This window comes from Haliaeetus leucocephalus, unplaced genomic scaffold (assembly GCF_000737465.1).
Source record: "Haliaeetus leucocephalus isolate CR32 unplaced genomic scaffold, Haliaeetus_leucocephalus-4.0 Scaffold526, whole genome shotgun sequence".
Lineage (NCBI taxonomy): Eukaryota > Metazoa > Chordata > Aves > Accipitriformes > Accipitridae > Haliaeetus > Haliaeetus leucocephalus.
In genome coordinates, this window is record NW_010972962.1 from 3,933,101 (window position 1) to 3,959,588 (window position 26,488).

Below are 26,488 nucleotides of genomic sequence, written 5' to 3' on the forward strand. Positions count from 1 at the left end.
ACGCCTTCTACTTAGTTTTTAGAATTTGAGTTTGGTGGCAGCAAAAAGGGAGCCTTGAGTCTTGTTGCATTTATCTCCTTCTGAACAGACATGTCCTGTACAGGATAACACTACTGAGTAACGAGGAAAGCCCCTGTGAGCACTGTGCATTCATTTACTTCTGAGAGCAGGGCTATGAACCAGAAGCCTAGGTCCTTGCTGCACCAGTTCTGATCTGTGCCTGTTGCCCTGGAGGCAGGTTTTCTTCTTCGTTGAGACTTCAGTTCCACAAACTCTGTCTCTGCTGTCCTTTCTTCAAGAGAACCAGCTGGGTGCTCCATACGTGATACCCTGAGTTGATGTTCTGACTCTGTGTTAGGAACATTAACTGGAGATGATACGTTATTTGCTCAGTAAGTAGGAAACTTAGAGAAATATTTTGTAAATGTTACAGGAAGAATTGCAAAATCCCTGTAGCTTTCACAACTAGGCAGGATTAATGAACTGGAACATGGGCTGCATAATTTATAGTAGAAAAGAATTTGCTGATCAGGATTCTACTTATTTCTGAGAAAACTTAACTAGAAGTTATGTTTGATTGAAAATCTGCCTGTAATGGAGCAGAAGACCCTGAAGATGGGGTATACATAGTCTTTTAGACTATTGAATGAGTGGAATGCTGTGAATCATGGCTAAGTTTGTGTGGTAACAGTCTTGCCCTATTGAAGTCCATGGGATCTGGTGGGTATTATAACTACTCTGGAACCTTCACTGGGTATATCTGTCTCCAGATGCACTACAGCTCTTGCTGTCCAGCTATTTCAGCACTTGCCAGAAGAAACAGGTGTGCCTGGCAAGCTCACTTACTAAGCTGGTTTTATATCTTGCTCTTCTACCTTTTTTTCCAATATTAATACATGCTATAATCTCAGAGGAGCACAGGTTTTGTGGCAGGTCGTGCACAGAGGTAACGCCATTGTGTAGCTAGTTCTTGCTCCATTGATGCTCTTGAATCAAGTTCTTGAAAAGTCATTCAATATTGACCGAAGGCTGCAGAAAGGAAAGGTTCGTGCCCTGGAGCTCCAGGGAGGCTGTGAAAAATGTACAAATTTATCCCCTTTTTCAGTTAATCAATTTAAGTCATGATGCTTAAAAGTAAGCTGTGAAACTTCGCTGCTGCAAGCTGTTGAAACAAAACCTAGGTGCTGTCTCTCTCTTGTTTTAGCTCACAAAATTGAAGATGGGCAATTGTTTACCTTGCAAGAGAGATGCATGGGAGGATGACATGAATAAAATTACAGTTACAAATAAAGCTTCTGCTGTTGTTCTAACACAGGATCATGGGGACATTTCGTGAAAAGGAAAGTAAAATCAGAATAGCATAAAGTCTTTCCTTTAAAGGAAGAAACTTGTTTTTGCCTTAGGCTTTTGGTCCATCTTTTGCTTTAGTCTCTAGACTTTTGCCAAGACTGCTTTGCTTATCAGAATTTCTGACATAATGGTTAATTAGATTGTAAAACTTAATGCCATAGGAAGTAATTGGGGCAAAATGAGGCCACTCCCCCTAGCAGCGTTCAAAGAAAGACTGGGCATCTTTGTGGACCATAAAACATGGAGAGTTACTGTAAACAAAGTGTCCCAGAAGGAAAAGACTTCCTGCATTGAACTTCAGGGTGAGCTCTGACTTCTAGACACTGAGGCAAATAATTCATGGGGGCTGGTAGTTCTACATCTGGGCTGTTAGGGATTTTGCATCTTCATCTGCAGTGTGGTGTTGGCAGCAGCTAAAGACAATACTGTCCTACAGGCTACACTGTAGTTTACTCCTTTTTTCCCAGATTTTTAAGGTAACTGATTTCATACATGCAGGTTTGTTTATTATGGCTTGTTCCTGGAATAGCACTAGGATTATGCTTCAAGATTGGTAGATTTCTGGGAGTGAATGAAAGAAGCAGAATACCTTGAACTTACTCTGCTTTTTTTGTTGTTGTTGCGATTTCTGTGTATTTATTTTCTTTTTGAGGATAAAATAAATAAAAAACCAAGATCTTATTCTGTTGCTTAATGAACAAAACCTTCATATGCTGATCATTATTTCAGCACAGATGTCTGTAACTCATATTCTGTGAATCTGCCCATGCAACTCTGTTCTTGAATTGCTGAGAACAACTGTGTGGGTGGATTTAGAACATGAAATTGCCATGTGCACTTATGTTTTGTTTATGCAGTACTCATTTTTAAGAGTACTAGATTGGATTTGCTTAATATTTGCGTTGTGTGTGTGTGTGTACATAATATATACAAACCCCCAAACTAGAAGGTGATCACCAAGCATAAGCTCTGTTAATGTGAGAGACTGTGACATTGTAAACATGTTCCATTTGAATCGTGTTATCAACTGAAAGAAATAAATTAAGTCTATGCACAGATTAAGGCAGTAGTTACTTCTAAAACCTGTACCTGAATTTATTGGTGCTTTATTGCCCATACCTACTGAATACAGCACAGATTACTCTTGGAAATAGACTACTATTGTCAACTAAGAGATTTCTCTTTGATAGACTTAATAATCCTGAAAATTAATAGAAATAGTTTTTAATTTTAAGACTGTTCATACAGTTACAATATTAATATAAATTTAACCAAAGCTTTTACTATATATCTTTCTTACAACAAAACTCTTGCTTTTTTTCTGAGGGAGATGGGATTAAAGAGGCAGCCATCTATATCTTCTCTATGAATTTAGAAATAATTCCATATTGCGCTTCTGTTTCATGGGCACTTCTCTGTCTTGACATAAGGCTTCTACACGTGAAATACTTGATAGCAATACCTACTTAATAGCAATAGCAATTTTGGCAATAAGGGCATTGTGTTGACTGTAGTATGATGGAGATCAGGAATCTTTTTTAAAGGTGTTGAATTTTATTTGGGGGTATCTACCTCTTGTTACACATGTATAGTATTCTTTCCAGGTTCTCAGGCAGAACTTGTCTGAGAAAGTAAATTAAGGAATTGAAAACTTGATGATATAATTGTTGTAAAGCCTAATGATTGACTAATGCTTCTGGAGCAATAAGTTTTGCTTTTTATAGACCGTTTCTCTGCAGTTACGTGGTACCTGTATAAAAGCAGAATGGAAATTGTGACAGCAAGGGTTTATTTCAGGTTAGCAATGAAGTATTCTTTTATCCTCCAGTCTCCAGATGTGAAAAGCATTATAGGAACCTACAGTAAATATTGCTTTCACTAGTTTTCACCTTTGATGTCTTTGCTTTTTTTCCCCTTTATTTTCAGAATTGGAGAAGTGAAGGTAAATTTTTTGTCTGATTGAGACATCAGTGTTGGCTGTCAGTAAAATAATAATTACCTAAAAGCCCTATTTATTCTACTTTTGAGAAAGTAATCCTGAAATCCCCAGGCCCTATCTCTATGGCTTATAACACTTCCCACTTTTGAAATGCTGTACTGCAAGGGTGGATACTTTGCCTCTTGCTGTTGACTTTGACAGGGACAACCACAGCTCGAAGTTTCTGTCTGCATGCTTTCTGCTGTGACATATTTTTTTTCCTTTACAACCAGAAGGGAAATCTCACGATGGCAGTACCGTGTTCTTCCTGAACTTTTCCTTTAAACATTATACAGGTAGTGAAATAGGTTCCCAAATAAAGTGAGCAGTATCTCTGGACATTGAGAGGTGAAATATATCTGCAAGGTTTTCTGTTCTCACACTGCTGCCAAAGCCTTCCTTCACCTCTTCCTTCTCCCTCCCTAGGCTGTGTTTCTCTCTCAAACAGTCAGTAGTCCACAGCAAAAGTTTATTTTGCTCAGATATGTTGTAGATACTGGGAGGATGATGCATTGTCCTTGTATTCATTTCTTCTTGTCAGCCTTTCCATATGCAAATCCACAGACTGGAGTCCAGAGACAACCACATCCTTAGTGCAGCAGTGTAACAAACTTCCCTGAATAAGGCGAGATTTATAGACAAAAAAACCCTCCTCTGTACGTGTGTTAGAGGAAATGTTCTGTGCATTTGTATATTATGAAGCAGATGGATAGTAGGGTATTGTAATGGGCTGAGGAGAGATCCCATGCACTGTTTCTCAGTATTAACAACTGAAATACAATTGTCTTGGAAATGCATGGGGCAATTTATACCAGGTTGCTTGATTTGAATGCTTAAGTCTTTTGCTTTCTTGGTCCAGCTCCCACTTGTTACTCATTCATACTTAATTTTAGTAATTATCAGTCACACTTCAGAACATTCTATACAGCTATATTTGGGCTTAATTTACCCTTTCCCAACAGTGACACTGCCCTGTATCTACTCTAACAGTTCCTTGGAGAAGGCAATAATCAATGAACATGCAGGATTGCCAACACCAGCTGTTCAAAAATCATAAGCTTGGGTTTAAAAATTTGTCATTTTTTTCACGTTTTAGCATGTGATCATGTGTTACCACTTCTCTCTCACGCCTCAGGATATAAGGAATATGAACAGATGAAAGCTTCATTTCACATGATGAGTTTTTGTAAGGAACTATTGTAGGTAATAAATTTCAACAAGTTGGCAACTTCTGGGTTGTAATTTCCTGAAGAAGATAGAAAGTGTTTGTTAGAGCTCCACCCTTAACATAGTGCAGAGTGACCTATAGGTACATGCTGAGGCAATGCTGTTTGATAGGTTGCATTGAATCCATGCTGTTCAGGACAAAGAAACAAGAATAACAGCAATTCTTCCACCAGAGGATCACTGTTCGCTAATAATTCTTAAGGTGGTGCTATCAAGTAGCAGTACTTTACATCTAAGCATCACTGTGAGAGCGCTAGACATGTCTTGTAAAATCTTTTGGTTGTGTTTTAGCTAAGGATATGTCTAAGATGTAGAGCCAAAGAGCCATCTCCAAGTTTGCTCTTGGACACAGTTTTCTATGGGAAGGAAACTACTGCAGCCTTTGGCTGAGTCTCCAGACTGAGTGAATAGGAAGCCAGGACCATGCAGTGCACCACGGCCACTCAGCCAAGATGTAGTCTAAGAAGAGCCTGGACCTGCAACTCCAGTGAAATGTCTGCAGTTCTGTGGATCCACAAAGGTTGAAAACAGCAGATCTCTAGTACTTTACAGAGGAGAAACTGAAATATAAGGAGCAAAAAGAGAACTTTTCTCCAGATGTACTCAACTGGGAAGCTTTTAATCAGAAATACACTTTTGAAGTGAACCTCCAAGTTATAGCTGTGCTTTGGTTTGTATCACTGAGCAAGCAGGCTTGGAGCTCACAGCTGGGATGTATTTTTGGATGAAGCTGGACTTCCTGGTGGACTGTAAGATGCACTTTAGGAACACACCTAATGTGCTCCAGTTGCTAACAAGTGTTCAGACAATAGGGCCAGACTAGAACTAGTCTGAAGTAACCCCCCCCCCGAAACGTGTATGGTGTGGGTGTCAGGTCCTCAGCATTGGCTATTTCATTCTGCACATCGCTCCTCTTGTCCCAGCTACTTTCCACAGTAGGGACAACCTGGTAAATTGTGGAAGATGGGATGTGATGATGGATTTTTGAGATCTTAATGCCTGCCTAGAATCCCATTCACAGCTACTACCTCTAAGCCCTTCTTCCAAGTACTGCCATGGAATAAAGCCATTCAGAGCTGGCTGAACTATTGCCATACTCAGGCAGAAGGTCCAGCTTTGCCCAGATTATTTGTCAGCAGGCTGTATTCTCAGGGGTTTCTACCTGACTGATTAAAAAAAAAAAAAAGGCATACTTAAATTCAGTAATACTAATATCAACTGTCTGGTTACTAGAGAAATCTTTCTCATAGAAAATATTCTTGTTTTATGAATCATTTAGCACATTAGAGGTAATATAATAAAAATAGATTGCTGCCATGAGATCAGTGTCTCCTGCATTGAAAATAATGCATAGTTTTGACTACGTTTATTTTTGAGGATTGTACTCTTCCAGCAGCAAGAACCATTACCCTGTGATACCTTTACAACTGACAGTCTCCTAATTATCTTTCCTGCAACATCCTGTAGTCTCACTGACATTCTATAAGCACATAACTGTTAAGGTTTTGTCTCTTCATGTGGTAGTGTAACTCAGATCTGTTTCAGGAAGTCTTGCAGGTTTTTTGATGCATTTCACCTTTGTCTTGCCACATTATAAATGATATTTTTTTTCCTTTTAAAATATTCTGTCAGCTGTTGTGTACCTGTCTGTGCTTTCTTAGTGCCATCAGGACACTGTAAAACTAGCAGTGCAAGCCGATGAAAGAACTATCTATCTCTATCTCCTTATCAGAGCGTGAAGTTCAGGAGATTGGGTAACAGTGTGTAAGAAGACTGATAAAGTCCGGAGTGAGGGGAAGAGGGAAGCTCGGTAGCAGCTCTGCAGAAAAGAGGACTGAAGTGTGCCAGAGGGATTGGAGTATCAACAGAGAAAGCTGAAAGGAACTGTTCCTGAGCCAAGCACTTGCACACATGAAAGGGTTGGATAGTTGCAGAAATAGGGAGCCCTCCAAGTAAATGCTGCCTGCAACATCTGCCTCTGCACTGTGCAGGAACTTTTCTTTGGCAGAGCATATACAGCCTTACAAAGCCTGTAGATAGATTTGGGTTCTTCATACTGCACTTTGCATCTCTATTTATAGTTTCCTCCCAAGCAAGAGATGACCTGTATGAGTGCAGGTATGTGTACGTGGATGGAAGCAGTGTGATTCAGTTGCTGACCACGCTTAACATCTGAGTAAAAATTTTTGTTGAAAACATGTCTTTTGACAACATCCTCCCTCCTAAAGATTTTTCACAGTAAATTTTGCTGAACTGTATCTGGCTCCTTTGTCTTGTGTAGGTTCTGGGATGCCAGTTACTAACGGAGAGTTTCATTTGGCTCAATATATAGGAGCCTGGGCTTTTTTAATGGGAAAATCTGAGTTCTGCTTTCCCAAGGAGTATCAGAGCTTGCAGTACCATTGGTGGTGCAGGCATGTTCATTTAAGAGTGCTATATCCTATTCTGCAGCCTGAGAGTACTGAAAAGGGATGGTGAGGAGTTGTGGAAACAGGGATTTGGCACCATGATTTTACTTGCTCTATATTTTGCATACTCTTGATTGTTTCTCCTCCCCAATATAGTTCTCTTTTTAGACTTCGGAGCTGATGTGGTTGTGGTTTCCTGAAGGATTCCCCATATCCTTTAGACTACAATATTTGTTGCTTACTGTTCAATGGCAGAATGGAAACTTGCTTCTATGCCTTCTCAGAATTGCTGGAGGCACCACTTTGACCCTATTAAATTGCTTGTCCCAGATCCAGTTGCCACCAAACAGACAGTATCAGTTTAATACAATTTGAACCTAGAAACTCAAGCTTCTTAGCACTGGCTAAACACTTGCCTTATAGTGTAGAGATTACACTAAAATAATGGGAACCAAATTACTCCAAGTTCTTTCTTTGCTTTCACTAGGTTATTCAATTATAGCATCATGTTTGTAGTACTTCAGGGAGAAAGGAATTAGGAGTGAGATCTACACGCTTGCCTTACAGGAAAGTTTTATGGGTAGAGACAAGGGAAACATTCTCCAAATGCTATTAAAAAGATTTTACTTAAGGTCCCATGTATTTTCAGTGTAATCTAAGAGCTGCCTTTGATTCACACATAAACCAATTTGAACTTTAGAACAATACCTATGTGTGTTCCCTTTTGTTCCTTTTTGTGTGATTGCAACCTTACAGCTTAAAAAACTTTCTTAAAGCTGGTTACAGAAAAAAAGAAATCCTAAAATATGATTTGCATATTTGATAGATGAGGAGGAAATAAGACCTAGTGGGGAGTTTATGGATTATTTATGACTACTGGTAAATAACTGCAGGTTTCTACAATGGACTTACCCAATTTTCCCTCTGAACTGTAACACTCAAACTGAACATCTTTTGATTCAGGAGATTTGTGTCTCTCCTTTGAGCAGTGAGAATGCCTAATCAAGTACTGTAGTGCTTATCTTCTTGCTCTAGTCTCCAAGACAATTTATGGTGCTTTAGCTGAGCTTTTGTTTCATACTCTTTTTAAAAGCAAAGTAGTAAGTATTGTTTGTACTATATCCTGCTTTAAAATAGTAGGAGAAAATGGATAAAGATGTGGCTTGGGAGCCCAAGTTACAGAGCTGAGCAGAGCACCATTTGCTGCATATGTTATTGTTAGCCTTCGAGCAGGAGGAGTTGGCTGACATGGTGCTGACCACAACTTTAGCCTGTGTAAGCAGCAAAAGGTTGTGTTTAGTGTACCAGCTATCATGATTAAAGGCTAGGTTAGGGACCCTCCATGCTGAGATGGCACATTTTCATGGAAATTTCCAGTGGTTGTCTCTGAAAGGAAAGGATGTGACAGTTGGGGAGGTTTTAAGTCAAATCCCTCTGTTCGCTTTTGTATGTATTTTGAGTTGTGGCCTGCAGTTGCTGGATCCCCTCACTGTGGATGCCTCATGCTTTTTGGTAGTCATTAGCACACAACAGAAAGGGAAGAGACTGCTGAATGGGATGAGGTGGTGCCAGATTCTCTTTTATTCTCCTGACCTGAGAGACTGCATCTGCAAGCACACACATTCAGAAAACATTTAGAGGGAAATAGTAAATCACAAATGATGGTGCAATACAAGTTATTGTCACAGTGTGTAACCCAAAGAAATGGGTGAAAGTTTTTCTTTTTAGCAGAGTAGGCAGGTATCAGTTGGGTTACATTTACCAGGGATGAGTGGACTGGGGGACTGCTTTTTAGCACAGTTACTCAAGGGGCAGGACACTCAATGTAATAAGGATGTATCTATAAAAATGACAGTAGGACAGAAAACAATGGGCAGGATGGGATGGGAGACAGTGGGCTGGCACTGCGATTTCAGAAATATTTGGTGCCAGCACAGAAGCCTGCCAGTGTGGCTAGTGGCAGAAAGAAAATGGGGCAGCTGGGAAAAGGGTAAAAGCCAGAGGAAAGGAGTTGGATGGAAAAAGTCTGGCAAAGGGAGAAAGCAGAGATGTGTTTTCAGGGAGGGTATGGCAGGACAACAGCAGTGATGGGGAAGAGGGCTGAAAAGCACAGCAAAGTCCTATTGTGTTTTGTGTCCAAGAGTTATCTGCATTGCATGTTCTTAGTTTTTGGTGAGTCGCTCAGAAAGGACTTCATTACTGTCTCAGAGCCTTTTGCAATGCTGTATTTAGTATTTTTAATCTCTGCCTATTCCTCCACCCCATATCCTTTTTTTCATTAATTAGTCTTACACCTGCTCTCTGCAATGTTCTTTAGGTTTGCATGACAATCCTGGACTCTTAAGTAGGGATAAATCCCCAAAGCAGGGAACATAAAGGTACTAATTCCTCTTAGGATTTTAAACTGGGATCTTTAATACTAGAGTGAAAGCCTACCAGTTTCCAAGGCTGTTAGTTGCTTCTAGCATGACTCATACGCTGGTGGAAGTGAACCAACCTGTGGAAACGTACTGTACAAGCTTGGCCAGTTTGCTTTACTGTTTCTTGGTAGAAACAGCAATTTAGAGTAATCAGCCAAAAAGTAAAGAAGTACAAATCTGTAACTCCAACATCCCATTGGTAATTCAGCTGTCTGGTCCACTTATGTTGGCAGGAGTAGGTGGCCAAAGGCAGACAGGTGATCTTTACTGCAGAGTTGTGAGTGGATTTGAATGGACTGCAGAATGTGACATCCCAGGGTAAGACTGTAGATGAAGGGTGGGATGTGGATGATTTAGGCTATTTTGTACTGCTTTGTAAAAGCTTTGCATGACTCTTTCTTCCCATTATATATGACATTTATTGTGGGGGAGGAGACAGCTTCTTATCCTACACTGAGACAGAAACATACCGATATTTATTCTCAGCTATATAATCTGGAGTTGAACTGCATTTCAGATGTGAATGGGACAGTCTGTGTGAAGAGAAGGCAAAGGTAACAGCAGCCTCAGTCCGTGGATGTTAATGTTTAACCTTAATGCTCCTTGAGTGAGGATCAGGTGAAAGGAGAAAGGGCTAAGAAAACAAGATAGAGATGCTGGAGTCTGCTATAAGGAGAGAAGCAGATGAGCTTCATGGTCCCTGGTCTTGTGTTGAGAGTAACCTGGCACTTACATCCAAGACTTTGTCTTCTATAACCCAGATGACAAATAGATTTTCTAAAACAAAGCTAAATTCATCTTGGCTACCTTTTATTCACTGCTGGTTGCCTGACCCCCTTTATCTTCAGACATACCTGGTTTTTAAGCCTCTTGAGTCAATGGAGACCAAAAAGCTGCTGTGACCTATAGGCTTAGTTTGTATCAAAGGACCCAACAGGTACAGCCTAAAGACACTGCACCCGAAGGCAGAGATACTCAAGGAATCCATATAAATTTGAGGGCTATTAGCAAGACTCTCTGGCAGGAATCCACATTTTCAGGTTTGGTTTGGGTTTTTTTTTTATTGAAGTAAATTTCTTACTGATGGTTTTCTTTTCAGTGGGCCTCTGCATGACTATACTTAGTGAATACACTGTTGGGTTTGTTTTTCTCTTTTACTCTTACATGGATCAAGGATTCAAGATGCTATTCTAATAAATGGCCCCAACTTTACTCATTCATAGCGTCCCATCAAATGACACCAAGTTTAAATATTAACCCCAAACAACAAAATCATGGTTAGAGGCTTGTACAGCTGACAAGGCCCTTAGCAATGTAGAAAAGACTGTCTTGTAAGTGCTGCATTCTCTGGGAGCCTCTCTAAATTGAAGAGAAAAAAATAAATTGTATTTCAACATTTAATACTTAAAAGTATATCAGACTCAATACATAAGCTACATTCATGCTACAGAGAAATGTCATGTTGTTTGCTTGCACTGTTGTCTGCATACAGCTTTTGATTTTTGTTTCAGTCTTGGATTATATGGGGTTTGGGAGCAGCACTATAATTTTGATCCATGGCTGTAGAGCACATAGTACAACAGAAGCCTGGTCCTCACTGTAGTTCCTAGTTACTACTTCAATATTGGTAAAAGAGCAGTGAAAAGAAATACGAAAACTGAAGTGGAAGATTTCTGGGGTACAAGGGAAAGAACTTCTAGATTTCCTAGATTTTAATGAACCCCTTTAGTGTTGGGTTTTTGTTTGGTTTTTTGTTTGTTTTTTTTTTTAATTCTTATGGCAAACAAATGCATAAATATTCCCCAAGACAGCAAAACTTGATCTTATTTTGGGGGGGTTCTGTGTATTTACAGTTGCATCTCAGATTGCTACGAGCATATCTGTAAAATAATAACAGTGTTAAAGCATTAAAAAACCCTTCCAAAATATTTTATAAGTTCTTTTAGAAAAACACTTCTAAAATATATGACTATGTGGATACCTGCTTCGTTTCTTCACTGATTGATTTTATGTAAAACTTTTAAAACTAATAATTAAAATATGAGAAGTAAAAATGCTTATGACTTCTAAACGTAAAGTCTGTTCATTTTCATAATAATGCAGTGGGCTGGTGCCATAATAGTTCATAATTCAATGATCTCTTAAAATATTCAAGCTTTTTTAAAAAGAACATTAGTTGTGTTTATTTTTGGAAGTACTTTTGAAATGGCTGCATTTAAAGAATCACCAGAGTGTCTCAGGTCTGTTCACAATAATGCAAGCATTGCACTGGTGAAATTTCTGGTGGCTTTGAAATTCCATGTTGACGTTTTGGTTTTTTTTTTTTAACATAAATACATTTTGGTGAACTTGAAGCCAAATTAAATCCATTTTTCCAGATTTTTCTTATAAGTAATCCCTGAGGAATAATGTATGTGTTACATGGCTGCTTTTTAATTTTGTTTTGACAGTTCTGTTGTCCATGATTATAATAGATACTCAGTTGCAGAAGAGTAACCCTGTGTAGATTTAACTTTATTTTCTGGCTCAGACTAACTTCTGGATCAAATACTTAAATTTTCTGTTGAGTAAAACTCCTAGGTTCTAAATGGCAGACTTCTCAGTAGCCAAAAATTGTTAAAGGAAAGAAGTTTTTGCCAAGGTACAATACCAATATAAATAGCCACAGAATTCATTTGTTAAAAAGAACACATTTTATAAACATTTGTGTTTTGACCACTAGTCCATGAAATATAGCAACAAGACCAGCAAATTTTATTATGTGATTTTATGCATCTAATTGTGTATTCACATCAAGAAAACACATTTATTATCTTTTCAAATTATAGTATACATTTTTCTTTACAGATAAGCAATCAATATATAAAATTAATGTTCTATAGAATTATAAACCTTTGTGTTTGTAAAGAACAAAGGAGTCTAAAATGTATAGTTGCAGGCATTCACATTTTATTAATTTGACGAAAGATTTATATTCTCCTTCTGTGGCTCTTAAAATTTCTTGTCAAGCAGATTTGTCAGTCTCAGTCTTGGTTGCTCACTGTGCAGCCTTCTTGATGCTTAACCTATCCTGTCATCTGCAAAAGATACTCCCTACTTTGTGTTGCACTTCACAGGCCATACATCAAATTAGTTTTTCGCTATGAAACCAGCATTTTGTTGTTTCTTCCATATGGGCTGGGGCAGCTCTTCAGCTAGCGTAAACTGTTACAGCTCTAGCAAAGCTGGAAGACCTTTCTCACTAAGTCTACATATTTTAAACAGGGATCTGTTTTATGTAGCAAGTTTAACTAGCATCATGTATCGTGACCTGCATGTTTGCTTTTACAAATAAGAGAAAATGAGAGTCAATTTCGTTTTTTAAAAATCATAGTGGAAATTTTTTTATAAAGCTCTATCATCTTTTTTGCTACGCCTAGCTTATTTAATTTTCCAGCAAATGTCTCCTTCGAAGATCATTTGAAAGGATAATTCTAAATTTTCAAGGTACTTCAAATGATCAAACTTTAATCAGTAGTTTTATCCTGAACTTCTTAGGTGGGAGAAAATTCAGAGCACAGCAGACCTTGTTCGTTGCGCTGGTTCCCAGGAAACTGGCTGGTTTGGCTGCTGAATTTAGCTGGCTGGTGTGTGCGTATGACCACTTCCTGGCAGACATTCAGATCTGGTAAGATTTTTGTAGTTGTTACCCAGAGGGGAAGAGACAAGTGTTTTGAACCCACAAGGACTTCAGTTTTATTTTGGAAACATGAGGGTTGAATGCTACAGAAGCCGAAGACCGATTCCTTTATGGACATAAATTGCATGCACGATATGAAAACCCAGTACCTTTTCCTTTAAATACGTGGGTATCAAGATACGAATCTTGCATTAACAGGATTTTTATCTTCCTCAAACTTGCTGCTATGTATACCAGGATAAGCCACTGTACAGTAAGAATGAATATCACATATTTAAATGGCTGACCCCTATGCTGATAAAACTGTTGAAAATCATCAGTCAAGCAAATTAATCTTTTTCTTTTTTTTTTTTTTTTTTGGGGGGTATTCGTCATGACAGTATCATTTCCAAGTCTTACATCAAGGGAAATGATAATCCTCCATTCTTTGTGATTTTGGGGATGCTGCTTCATGTAGAACTGTAGAAGGAAAATGTACCCTAGACAGGTTTCCATTCCAGTGATTCCATTAATGATCAAATGCTTTTAAGTGGTACACAGTACCTTGAAGGACTGCAGCCAATATATAGTTCCCAATAAGTCAGTCCTAAGGATTGAACCTAGTATGTAATGTATGATTAACCTTTGTTGTCATCAAAACATACAATGGCAGTTCAAAACTCACTGGCATTGGTTTTAGTTTTAGATTAATAGAAAGGCTGAATCACAATTATATAAGCTGTCTTCATTTATCCCCAGTCTTGTTATATTTGTATTTAATCTAATTTGTCCCAACTGTGAATGTTTCAGATATTGAAAGAGGTACTGCCCATGAAGTATTTTATTGTACAGGGTTCAAACTGGCAATGATTAGAAATAAGCCAGCTTGTCTTCACTTGGCTTTGAAATGCTGTATTTCGAAATAGAGCACTGCACCCCATGTCTGCATAAAACATGGCCTCAAGTGAACTTCTACTAAAACAGTTTCATCTGTTTAAAAGTATGCTTATTTTTGACTACACATATAATTCAGGCTTTTTAAAGTTTCACTAAAAAACCACTGGTCCATTGAAAATAAGATGACATATTACTGGAAGCCAGGAACCCTATTTGCTTACTATAAAATTCTGTTTTAAGGCTACCGTTAAGATCACGTTACTTCAACTTGGTTTCTAAGGAAACTAAAGTCTACACACTGATAACCATACAACAATAAAAAAGCAACACCCCAGTATCTCTCCGTAGTGGGCTTATATAGAGCAGTTTCAAAATATTTTTATTATAACTCAAATTAAAAAATACATTAGGTCATTCTGTTCACATTTTGCCATCTAAAAAGTGAACATAGGCTGTTAAAAAAAAGTACGACTTAAGATAATCTCCTTTACACAATTATTTTCATTAGATAATCTTTTTACACTGAGAAAGGATTCTTTAGCTGGAAAACACTTTATAAAGGATCAAACATTTTGTTTGTATACCACATATAGCCTGGATCTTGAAAACTTCCTGTCCTTAATTGCTTATACAAAATGATTCATGGTGCAAATTGGTATTCACAAATTATTATCATTAATTTGCATTTTTTCCTTTGTACGGGCATCTCAAGATTAGATTTACAGGTAGTGCTGAAATGCATTTTATTTTGTGTTGAAACCAAGATTGCAACATACTTTGAAATATATTCATATTCTGTATGGATTTCAAACTATTGTCATTGTGATGATGGTTTGGGCATTTTGTGGGAGGAGGGTTGTATCTCAGAGTATTGGTTTGGTTAAATACAATACATGGACAAAAGGCTAAGTTTTAAGGAGTTTTATGTAAAACAGTATTTTTCCCAAGCATTAAAAACAGCATACGAAAATCTATAGGGCTAATTCCTTAAGTGTTTTTTTGTTTTAACTATTTTTAATAGAAAAAAAATTTGGAGCAGAGTACAAAAAAATAGCGATTTTCTCCTTGAAAATGGTTTTGATACTGTCAAAATAAACTTTTCATTAGAAGATGAAAATGTCATTTTCTTCAACAGCTGTGTTTGGATTAAAGTCTGAAATTTCAATTTTGTCAAGGAGGAAAATTTTTGTGAGGAGAAAAAAAAAAAACATTTCAACTGACTATAATATATGCAGGATATATATAGGTACACATGCAGGAATACAGAGCCAGCATCTCTGCTGGTGTAAAACATCTAAGTGTCTCTGAAGTCACAACTTGCCTAACTAACATCAGCTGTGAATCTCACCTAAGAAAGAAATTTTTGCTTATCTCATATTCACCTCTCTGTGGGGAATGCTGGAGCCAGTTTCTGAATGACATGATTCTGATATAAAAGGCATAAATATAGTAGTACAGGGAACTACAGAGCTAACCTTCTGAACACCAGAACGCGTCAGTGGCAAGAAACAGAGGTATGACTGTAACATTTCTTAATAACGTAGTCTTGAAAAACTACTGAAGGAAAAGTCAGGCTTGTCTGCAAGAAGGCTACTAAAATTATTTTCAGGTCTTCAGAAAAATGGTATTTGCAATGTAATTCTCTAAGACTACTTAAGACTAAGACCACTTAAAATGATAATGAATTTTTCAGGTCTCGGGGTAGAGCCTTCAATGTACTGGTTACTGACCAATGTGGTACTTTTGAGTGAGCAATTCCAGAGATGCGTATTCTAGGTGGTACTCATTTTACTTCTAAAGCTTTTAACAAACACATATATAAAAGTTGCTTCTACAGCACAGTAATAGTAAATGCAGTATTTCCAGGCAAGCACACCAAATTCAACGATGCTCAGGACTCTGAACTTCCATGTTAATAAGAAGGCTCTCTGTTGATGTTTATTGGTATCCAAATTTCTAAAGTTGTACCTTAATGTGTTTTAGTATCTAACTGCACATTTCTATATAGCAGCCGTTCAGAATTATACTGAATGATGCTATTAAGCAGTACTACACAAGAAATGTAGTGAACAATATTTCAGAACCTAACTTGATTCATTTTAATTTTCTGGTTACACTGGAGAATATACCATTTTGCCAAGTGCAGCTCACACTTCTATATTTTACTTTCTTTGGTATACTCTGGGCTTTTTACAGTTGTTTTTAAAACTTCCATTAAAGTGTATCCTTCAATAAGGACTGCAGAGTTTAAAGGTGATGAAGAGTCTCATCTGACAGGGAGCAGCTACTCTTATTTTTCAGTGCTTTCTCCAGACTGTTTCAAGTGATGGAATGTTACAATTTGTCTTATGGAATCTTATAATTTGTCTTGGAGAACTTTCACTGTGATATATATGTTTAATTAAATGGGAGGAAAAAAATACATGCTTATGAGTATGTAACTTCAGGTGGATGGAGTTGAACTGAATGTATGTAAAATTTGGATAGCTCCCCCACTAAGCTACCAGAAAATATATTTATCAATGCCTGATTTTTTTATGCTGATCTTTATAAAGTACAACACTTGCTTCTACTAACAATTTGGTTCCAGAAAAGAAATTTAATTGTGGCTAAGGAAGTCCTTGCTACACCATTCAGAGGTGCACTTCTGGCACTTCTTTGAATTATCAAATTCAGAGCAATGCCGCTGACTTCAGTGGTTTCACAGAAGATTTGTGTGCTTCATCAAAGATCAGAATCAGGCCTCAAGATTTTTTTGCCCTACAGACCTATATTCTTCATCGTTCCAGAGTTACAGAACCAGCTCTACTCTGTTGCGAAGCTCAAAAGTAGTAGTGATTCTCCTTCAGTATCTACTTTGGTTATCTGAGTTAGAAGTGGAGATACTTCAGGCAAGAAGTGATCAATGCCTCTATGGAGCATTTAGATACTGAAATCTTTGAAAAGCTTCTGCTACACGTTGCTTAGAATGGTATAGGATGTAATTATGGGAATGACAGATCTCAGTGTTAAGCCCGGTTTTTGTTCTGCTTTTGTGTGGAAAGGCAAACTGAAGACCAGACTGGTCTGGTTGAGGACTTCTGAATCCTCTGTTGTTGATTTTGTTCTCTCAAATTTGAAACATCACTCCCTCTCCCTGCAAGGTGCTCAAGGCAGATGGCCATCCTTCCTGTCTGAATGGTGACGGGCTTTCTCCAGGCTGGCGAGAATGTTGTTCCATAGGACCATCCAGTCAAGGAGGACACGCGAAGGGACTTTCCACCATTCTCTTCTAAGACAAAGCTTAGCAAGTAACTACAACACAATGCAAGTTTGGTCAATTTAAAAATTCAGCAGAGAGGCTTCTACTGTACCTAGCGGATCGGAACTTGAGCTCATGGTAACATTGCACAAAGCTGTGATAAATGAAAGTGATTGGCAAGGCTAATAAAACAATGCCACTAACCACACAAATTCCTCCAAGAATCCTTCCTGGTACAGTGATGGGACACATGTCACCATAACCAACCGTGGTCATTGAGATGATCACCCACCAACAAGCAGCAGGAATGCTGGCATAATCCTTATTCTTTGTTCCCAAGTCCAGCCCATTTTCAAGAAGCTGGGAAAGTGCACTGAAAATTGCCATAGCAACACAGATAAAGACAAGTAGCATCACCATCTCTCTGTAACAACGCTTCAGAGTCAGACCAAGTGTTTGAAGGCCAATGAAATGACGAGCCAGTTTAATCACCCAAAAAATCCTCATCATTCTTAAGACCCTCAAGGTGACGCCAGCCCTCTGAAGCTGCGAATTTTCCCCTGTGAAAACTGTCATTAGAACAGAGATGTAGTAAGGAGTAATTGCCAGTAAATCAATGATGTTGAGAGGTCTTCTGACAAACTCACACTTGTTTTTGGAGACGATGAACCTCACAATGCACTCTGCAGTGAACCAGCCTATGCAGATAGCTTCAATTATCCTGTCAAAAGAAACAAAGTACAGTATTTATTTCTGTGCAAAAGCTTTAGTGGATGTTTGGGTTGTTCACAGATATTACCAAATTGACACTCAGACCTTCACAAATGACAAACAGAAAGCCATGCTATTCTTATCCTATGCACATAACACCAGATTTCAGCAATTAACCTGAGGATCTATTGAGGAGTTTAAACTGATCATTGCTAAAAACTCACGCACGGATCATTTTCTCTGAATTACAGATTGCTACCGAGTCTAATACTGGGCAAGTATGCCTACAAAAACTGGAACCCTACCAGAAATGCCACCGATGCCAATGTGTAACGTTATCTAGAACACCTTTTTTTGCTTGTTTTGGTTTTGTTGGTTGAGTTTGGGGGGATTTTGTTCTTTTGTTTGTTTGTTTTAAATCTGTGAGGCGTGATCCACTTGGGAATGCTAAGGACTGCAGATCAGTGAACTGGCTGGTTATGAACAACAATGTATAGAACCAGACTGCTAGACTAAAAAGGAAGTGAAGATGGACTAGGCAGAAATCAGCTTTCGTGTTGGATAATTCATGCAACTTGGCTCTTCAGGAACCAGCCTAAACCAGTCTGACTTGCATCCCAAACAGGGGCTTACCTATAAATATATTCAGAACTTTATAGGTACTGCCAGTAAATACAGATGGTATTTTATTTTTCACCATTGGGTACACCAAGTAATAAGCTTGTGTGTTCCTATTTACCACTATGCTCTGTGTTACTGAGTTTTTTCTTTTGTTTTAAACGTAACTTCACCTAAACTGTGTTGCAGCAAAAATGGCAAGGAAACCAAAGCAATAGGCAAGATCATCTTCTTGCCAAATACAAACAATGGCCTTAAGAAAAGAAATCCTGGAAGGTGACTTCAGTATCTTCTTAAACATTTTCAAGTCCCAGTGCAGTGAATGAGACTTGAGAATATCTCAACTTGAAACCAGTGGAAGGTAGAAACAGAAGACGAAAATGTTGCTCTAAGATTATTTAATAACTGTTGTGCATGTAGTCTCAAATCTCCCATGTGAAAATAACCCTTTTCTTAAGAATTCAGACTGCGCTCACTTGTTTAATACAGGAGGGAATGGGACCTAATCTTTCCCTCTTTCCTTTGTTTATCTTTTTCACCAACAGTTTGAGCAAAGAAAAAGCCAATGACCGATGCCTTCTCATATCAACAGGTCTGAAGCCAAACTGATGCAAGATTGGGGATTTGAAAATACCACATACAACCAGAGCTTTTTTGCTCCTGCAGGGATCCTAACAAGGTAGTGTCTGTAGAAACCTAATGATTTGCAAGTAATAATCTGACTGTCATTTCAAACCTAAAATTTTGCTTCCCTAACATATCTGCATAATTTTTTACCAGTTCTGAAATCTATTGTTATTATTAAGACAATGGCCTGTTAGAAAGAAAATATTCTTCTGTAACTTCTCTAATTATACTAATAGACTCTATAAACTAACTTTCATACACTAAAGTTTTGGGTTTTTTTTATTAATTTCATCTTATTCATTCATTCACTTTAGTTTTATGCTAAAAAATGGAGGAAACAGCAATGGTCAGTTGATCTAAAGTTGTAAGGTACACTGTAATTCCAGCCACAGCAAATTTAAATGAACATAAATTAACTACTTAAATGATTATTCACATAAAATCAGACCTTGTTTTTGCTGTTTCATGAATAAAAATGAAAGTTCTGTAAGCAAGTGGCCTTTCTTCATAAAGGGCTTATAAAACACTTGTTCATGTTAGCACCTTTTGATGGAAAGACCTGTGAATTTCAAAAATAGCTTGCTCTTAAGAATTACGTGTTCTCTTAAAAATTAAGCCCTTGAAAGTACTAGTGTTTTTTTTAATAATAACAGTGATAACTACCTCAGATGCAGATTTAATTTCTTTTAAAAAATGCTCAGATCATGTCTTCTAAACAAGTGTCATGTACAGAATATATGAAAGTTATTGTATAATGTGGGTTATCATTCCTTTATGTTGAAAAAAATCAAGAAAAAATGTTAATGGGTAAGTTCTCTTAAATCCTTTTTACACGATGAGGAAATACCTGCAATTTTCCCTAGTAAAATCAGTGAAACAGCAAGATCATGGTAATGGACACACCAATAAAGTCTGAATGTACTTACACGTTGGCTAGTTGAGATTTCTTGTAATAATTAAAAGAATAATTATATGTGGATAGAAAGTTGCAGCCAGGAATATTCAACAATTCCAACACACTCTCTTTCATTACATTTTATGAGATTTCTCTGGTAGTGCTGCCTATACCCTGTGACATGGAGCATTTGAATGAAAAAGCAATTCGTAATTATACTAAAATTTAAAGCTTTTTCACTCGGTATTTCCTCCTGATGCCCTGATAATGTTGAAAATGTGATTCCTCCATCTTGTCACAAATTAGGCAGGTTATCTCTGAATTGAGCTTTAAGGAAGTTAGGCCCTGATTGTTGTGATTCAGTAGAAGTCTTCTTTATGAATCAACATTGATTTAGTGGTCCGGTATAACTTTGGGGAATAGTTGTACAAGTAAAAATCCATGAAATGTGATCAGTCCATTGTTTTACTCTGGCAGTTCCTAGCACAAGAGATACTGTAAATCTCTTCAGTAGGTAGGACTGAAGAAGTCTTTTATTGTAGAACGGACTTTAAGAGAGCTAAGGAACATCACTGATGCAAAAAATGACAAAGCAAGATCAAGACAGTGGGGGATGCATTACTGCCACTCCATTATATACTGCACTTCCATTTCTCCATTCTACATCTCTCCTTCTTTCTCATCAATTATACACATCCTGGCTAGGGACAAGATAATGAAGAAGGGTGTCCCTTAATTTTTTTTCTTTCCTCTCCTTACTTCTTAGCCACCAGTGAAACATTTTTCATTTTTCCTGTCTTGTCACTTCTCTTTGCCTGGGTAGATGGATTTCGGCAGTCCTGGTGAATCACGTAAAAGTGCGTACTTTGGTGAGAAGAACTAGAAACCTCTGGCCTGTTGGGAGATCTGGAGTGCTACATACTATGTTTCCACTTTCAGAACAAGTCTCCCTCTCCTTGTAGTCTTATCTTTATAGCTAACCTTTTTAATAGATAAATAACATCTAATAAGGAAAGCATTATTTAACAGTTAGTCCTCAAGAGAACTTAGAACTGGGTATGAAGGTTAAAGCCAAATAAAATGCATGCACTCAGAAGGCTAAAGTTACTGTATCTTCTGTAATCAATTCTTAAAGTATTTGCTGCATATTCACAGGACAGACTGCCTTTTATTGCCTATTCTTGGAATAATGCTGTATTAAAATCTATAACTATATAATTATATCATGAGCTTCATTTGGTAAAATGTAGTACCTATTTTACAAACTTCCACCACAGTTTTTGGCTGTTTTTTTCCCCCCATCAGTTCAGTTTTAAAATAGCTGTTATTCAAAAAGGAGAGGGGAAATTAAAAGCAAACCCATGAAGTGTTTGCCTGAAGATTCCCCACAAAATTTATAAATAATCAGAGCAAATACTGAGTCCTAATTTTTATTCAGTTTCAGGTTATTTCTGCTCAAATTTACTGTTCATTGTCCCAGACCTAAGCACATGGAAGAGGGTTCTTCTCCTAAAATTTTAAGCCACTTGGTACTTAACAGTCTTTCAAGATTGCTCTAATGAGTCTTTTGTCCATAAACGGAAAATCAAGCCTTTGTAAGCCTCATTTCTACTGTAATCCCATCACTGTTCAATTTTCTGTTCCATCTGGTAACTTCCTTTCAGAATAAGCTATTTTATGTACAGTGAGTTAAACCACTTCAGAAATTATTTTTTCAATCACTAACAAGACTAGTTTGTTATTACTAAAAAAATCATACTGTGAATGTCTTAGAATATCTCAACTTAGCATTATTCTTTGCCCCAGCATGCCAATTTGTATACTTTCAATATCCCCTGGTGAGTTGGTTGAAATCTAGCCAAAATATTCATTAGTGGCACTATTATCTATTAAGCTTGTAAATAAAACATACACATCAACGGGACACATGAGGAAAACAGACAATATGATTAAAGGCAGTATATAACAGGATTAAAGTCTGTCAGCACTGATTTGTTAAATTGTTGCTAAAGCCTATTTTCATGTAAAGCACATTAAACCTGAAAAACCTCCAAGCAGTAGCCAGAAGTATCAAATTCCTGCTCAGGAAGATTCCTAGTCATTTCAGCAAATGTCTTTTTTTTTCCATCCTTTTGAAATCAGCAGGGTTTCTGTCTCACTACAAACTGTGGAGTAAGGGCCACAGAACAGCTAGTTTCCCTGCTTTAAAAACCTTGCTGGCTTTTTTCCATTCTGTCCCTGCTTTGGTAGCAATAATATGTCTTGATGCATTGAAATCCGGTGCTTTATGTGGGAGGCTGTAATGACCCAGCTCTCAGGGGATACCTGGATATGAACATCTCAAGCCCTGGGGGTCCTCAGCATCTTTTCCATATGCTTGCAACATGAGCGGCACCCTAGCCCTGGCGAGTTCGGTAAGGTTCTCCTGTGGCCAGGCAGCGATACATGTCTGTTCCTTCTGTTATCTCTAGTTTTCAAAAAGCTTGTGGATTCATTAGAAGAATCCACGTCTGTGTTTTTAACTTAGGTCTGTAGTTCCATTCTTTACCTTCAGCCTACTGCTTTAACTTAGCAAAAATGGGGTGTTCAGGTTAGATCTCGCCCAGGAAAGAAGTTCTTACTTTTTTTGAACAGATATTGGACATGAGCTTTCGGGTGTTCTGAAATTCCACCACCATAAAGGAATGGTGATTTTTGTGTGTTTAAAATTCAAATGCAACTTTTTAAGCTGATGTTTTGCAGAGATGAAAAAAAGCCCACTGACATCTGTTGAGAGATGCTGTTTGGAGAAGTTACTGTGTTTATTTGCTTTTGCTGAAGAACACAGCAATCATATAGGCTTGATAACCAAGTGATTCTTTCAATACAAATTTAATCATGATTAGTAAGGGGAAAAAGGGCAACAGTCTCTCCCTTGTGCTAACAAGCTACTCACATTTAGCATTAGAAAAATAGTTTAAAGGCAGGTAGATAGAACTGCGCTGGCAGTAAGTCAAGCAGCTTCAAATGACTTCCTATTACAGGCTTGAGAAGCTCTCCCCAAAAGATTATCCTTACGATCAGCGAGTGGACAGGTCCGTGATCAGAGGCTCGCAGTATGCATCTGTTGGCACGGTCCAGAGGCAAACAAAGATGACTTGAAATTGCCAGAAGCAACAGAAGGGGAGACAGGTGTCCCTGCTGTCTGCTCCTAAACTGTGCAAATCTGATGCAAATCTTTAGCTCTGATAAGTGCAACGTGCCAAGGCAGGGAAGAGAGCAAAAATCTTAAAATCCGAGAAATTTAGTAACTCATCCCTCAGCCCGAGAATGGACCTGAGGAAGGCAATCCCCCTGCAAATCAGGGAATTATATTGTCAGTGTCTGTAAGATCTGTGAAATTTGGAGGTCAGATTCCCCATCCCTCTGTCCTTAAAAAGGCTTACTCGTGGAGTTCTCTGTTGCCCTCTAAAGGGTATTTACTCCACAGGATCAGAAACAGCCATAGGCTGTTCACCCTTGAGAGTGTGGTCACCATGATAAGTCATAACAACATAATGGTTTCTGAGAAAAGTTTGGTGGACTCAATTCCTCTTCTGGTGAAGAGGTGTTCATACAAGGAAAATAAACACAGCTGGTATTAGCTGGCAGCTGCAGCAACCCCCCCACAGCAAACCTCATTAAAGAGGCTGATTTTGTAAATTACAGGGTTGGTGACCCCCTCACGTCTAAAGATGATGTCCAGGCAAGCTGGAGACACACTGCTAGAGCTGTTCTTACTACAGCTGCCAAAGCAGTTCTGGCGATGGTTACTACAGTTCAGTTACAGAAATAATCCATGTGGCACCTTTCTGAACTGTAACATAACATCAAGGGAAGGACAGGGGAGTTTATTAGTAAGCATGTGAGAGACTAAAAGTATCAAAGAAGTTGCTGAATTTCATGAGGTAGTTCTCACCTCTTCTAAGCAGTGGCTTATGCTGATCTGAATAGTCAGTTACATCCAAAATCTACAGCCTAAGGACTTCTGGATAAGCCCATTCAATTTTCATTTCTAAAACTTTTCAAAGTATGTTTTTAGAATAATGTAAAGTCTTCATAGTAGTAATTACAGTGCCATGCGAGTCAAAACTTGCATACAGCATTAATGTCACAATTTCTCTTGACAAAAAAAAATATAAATTATTGTATTATCGTGTTAGATAAAATTTCTTTATTTCAGTGAGGAACCTTGGTTAATAAACAAAAGACAGAATTTGGCTTCAAACTTTTAAATGTATCAGAAACTAGTGGCCAGATTTTTAAAAGCCTTCTCACCTAAGATGGACAGTATTGCCAGAGTATGCAATCCGAGACACTCCTGTGTGATTTCTTTGGGCAGATTTTCAAATAAGCCACTTAGCTACTTAGGTTTTGAAAACCTAACTAATTTTAAATGAAATAACTACAAACAAAAGAAACTATAAACAAATAAAGGGAAATAAAGTCAGATGACAACTGGGCATGTTAGGTCAAATCCTATGGCATGTATAAGTAGTTGTAACCAAACTGGATCACTCACTTAAAAGCAGCTGAGGCTCACACCTTTTTTTCCAGGCATAACAGGCTTTTTAGTCATGATGCAGCATACGCAATAAAGAAAGGAGTGGCTCCTGTGAGAGAACAAGGTCACTTCAGCAGGTGACCAGCTGTGGACAGAAAGGAACACATTTCTATCCGTTTTCCATGTGTTTGCCATTAAATTGCTATCAGTTCCTGTGCAGTGAGAGCGCACAGGTTAAGTCACACGTGAAATGAACCAGCCTGTATCAGTGTTTATATGTGACAGACTTTTGCAAGAAGATGGTTAGAAACTGTTCAGCTGCAACTTTTACAGTTAGCTCTCTTTTTTTGTTGCAATTTCAGAGAGTACTACAAGGAGTACTGAAGAAACTCACCCTACCATAGATAGTGGTCCTTCTGGTTTTAAAAGTAGCCTTCACTGCCCTGTGAAGAGCTTGGCTACTGTAGTGTACAAATATTTAGGACCTTATCCTTCAGACACTTGGTATACAAAATGCAATTGTTCAGAAGAGTAAAATTATGCATGTACATAATACACGTTTTTGAAAACAAAGGTACTATGAAAGAAAAACTACACGTTGTATGCCTTGTTCTTCTGCAAGTTGAACTCTTTCAGTAAGAGAAAAATTGTTGTTGACTCCCACACCATGAAGATGTGAACAAAGATATGACCAACGTCCTTAATGCTATGGTGGTGCTGCATCTATTTTCCTGTGTCTGTTGGGGGTATCTAAGCAATTTGCTGCCTTACAGTAAGATCACCCAGAGCATCCACCCTTTGAAATAACCTTGCAAAGCCTAAATAAGGCTTTTTAACTGGGAGAACCTGTAAGAGCAACTTTTGACATATCTGAATCTAAGCAGGAATCAACAGCTTCCCGGTCTGTATCTGCTTTCTTTTTGTTCATACAATTAATTCTTTGGCTCAGGTACAGTGAGAAATACAGGTGCAGTTCTCCATTAAGCTAATGGAAACTATGAAAATACTTTCCAGGGAATTAATTTGGCTACTAAGATATAATACATCACATTCCAGTTAACTCTATGGTAAAAGATGATGATTTCATAATGGCAAGGCTGCAGTTTCTCTGTAGGACCCCTTTAGCAGCAAAAAGCTGAAAACTTTTTGCTGAATATCCTGTCTGTTTTAAAAGATGGGAGAAGGTAGCAAATACAAGAAACGTTTACTTCTTTCTTTATACGTCAGTCTTATTTATGGGAGAAATCCTACCAGAGTGGTCTTGATTCTGTTCTCTAGGGAACGGGGGGGGGGAGAGAGAGAGAGAGCGAGCGCGCGCAATGATCCTGAAGTCAGCAGAGTTGCATCGATGTAACCCTAAGCCGAGGTCACCAAGAAAATGACAAAGGGTTTGTTCTTACTAGTAAGGCTCGGGATTGAGCCTTATACCCCATGCCCTGGTTTCTGCAACTGTTTTGCAACGTTTAGCATGCTTACACACCTTTTATCTAGAGGAAATGTAAACATCTGTTACATTCATACAGTGGGGTGCTTACACGGTGCCTTCGCAAGAGCTTACTGTGCAGCCTGATCATCTCTGCCCCCCACACAGAGAATCTGAGATGGAAAGAGGAACGGGGGTAAGGCTCTTCCCACACGCAAGATTTCACAGGAGAGAACCGTAACAGGCAGGGGATCTGCTCCGGCAGAAGGACCTGTATGAATACAGGCGGAGTACCTACGGGGTTGTGCTTTTCCCACCGGCTTTTCCTTCCCTTCTTTTCCACAACTGTAAGGCCCAATACGATCTTCCCGGTGTCTGAACTTGTCTGTGTGGCTAAGGAGCCCCGTGGCTCCTAAAAGGGGGCAAATAGGAGCTCCCGGATCCTGCGCAGACGGAGGGACCCTCACGCAGAAGAGGAGCCGTGTTCCGATGGCACCTGCTCCGCCGTCCGCC

At 38.4% G+C, this 26,488-nt stretch overlaps 1 protein-coding gene across 1 annotated transcript in view; it reads right to left on the reverse strand.

The window, feature by feature from the left end:
- Positions 1 to 17,233: 17,233 nt before the first annotated feature.
- KCNG3 (potassium voltage-gated channel, subfamily G, member 3) overlaps positions 17,234 to 26,488 on the reverse strand; it is a 10,260-nt gene continuing 1,005 nt past the window's right edge. The window contains 1 exon segment of the mRNA XM_010576460.1: positions 17,234 to 17,900. Within this exon segment, the coding sequence (XP_010574762.1) occupies positions 17,255 to 17,900 (646 nt within the window). The 3' untranslated portion in view covers positions 17,234 to 17,254.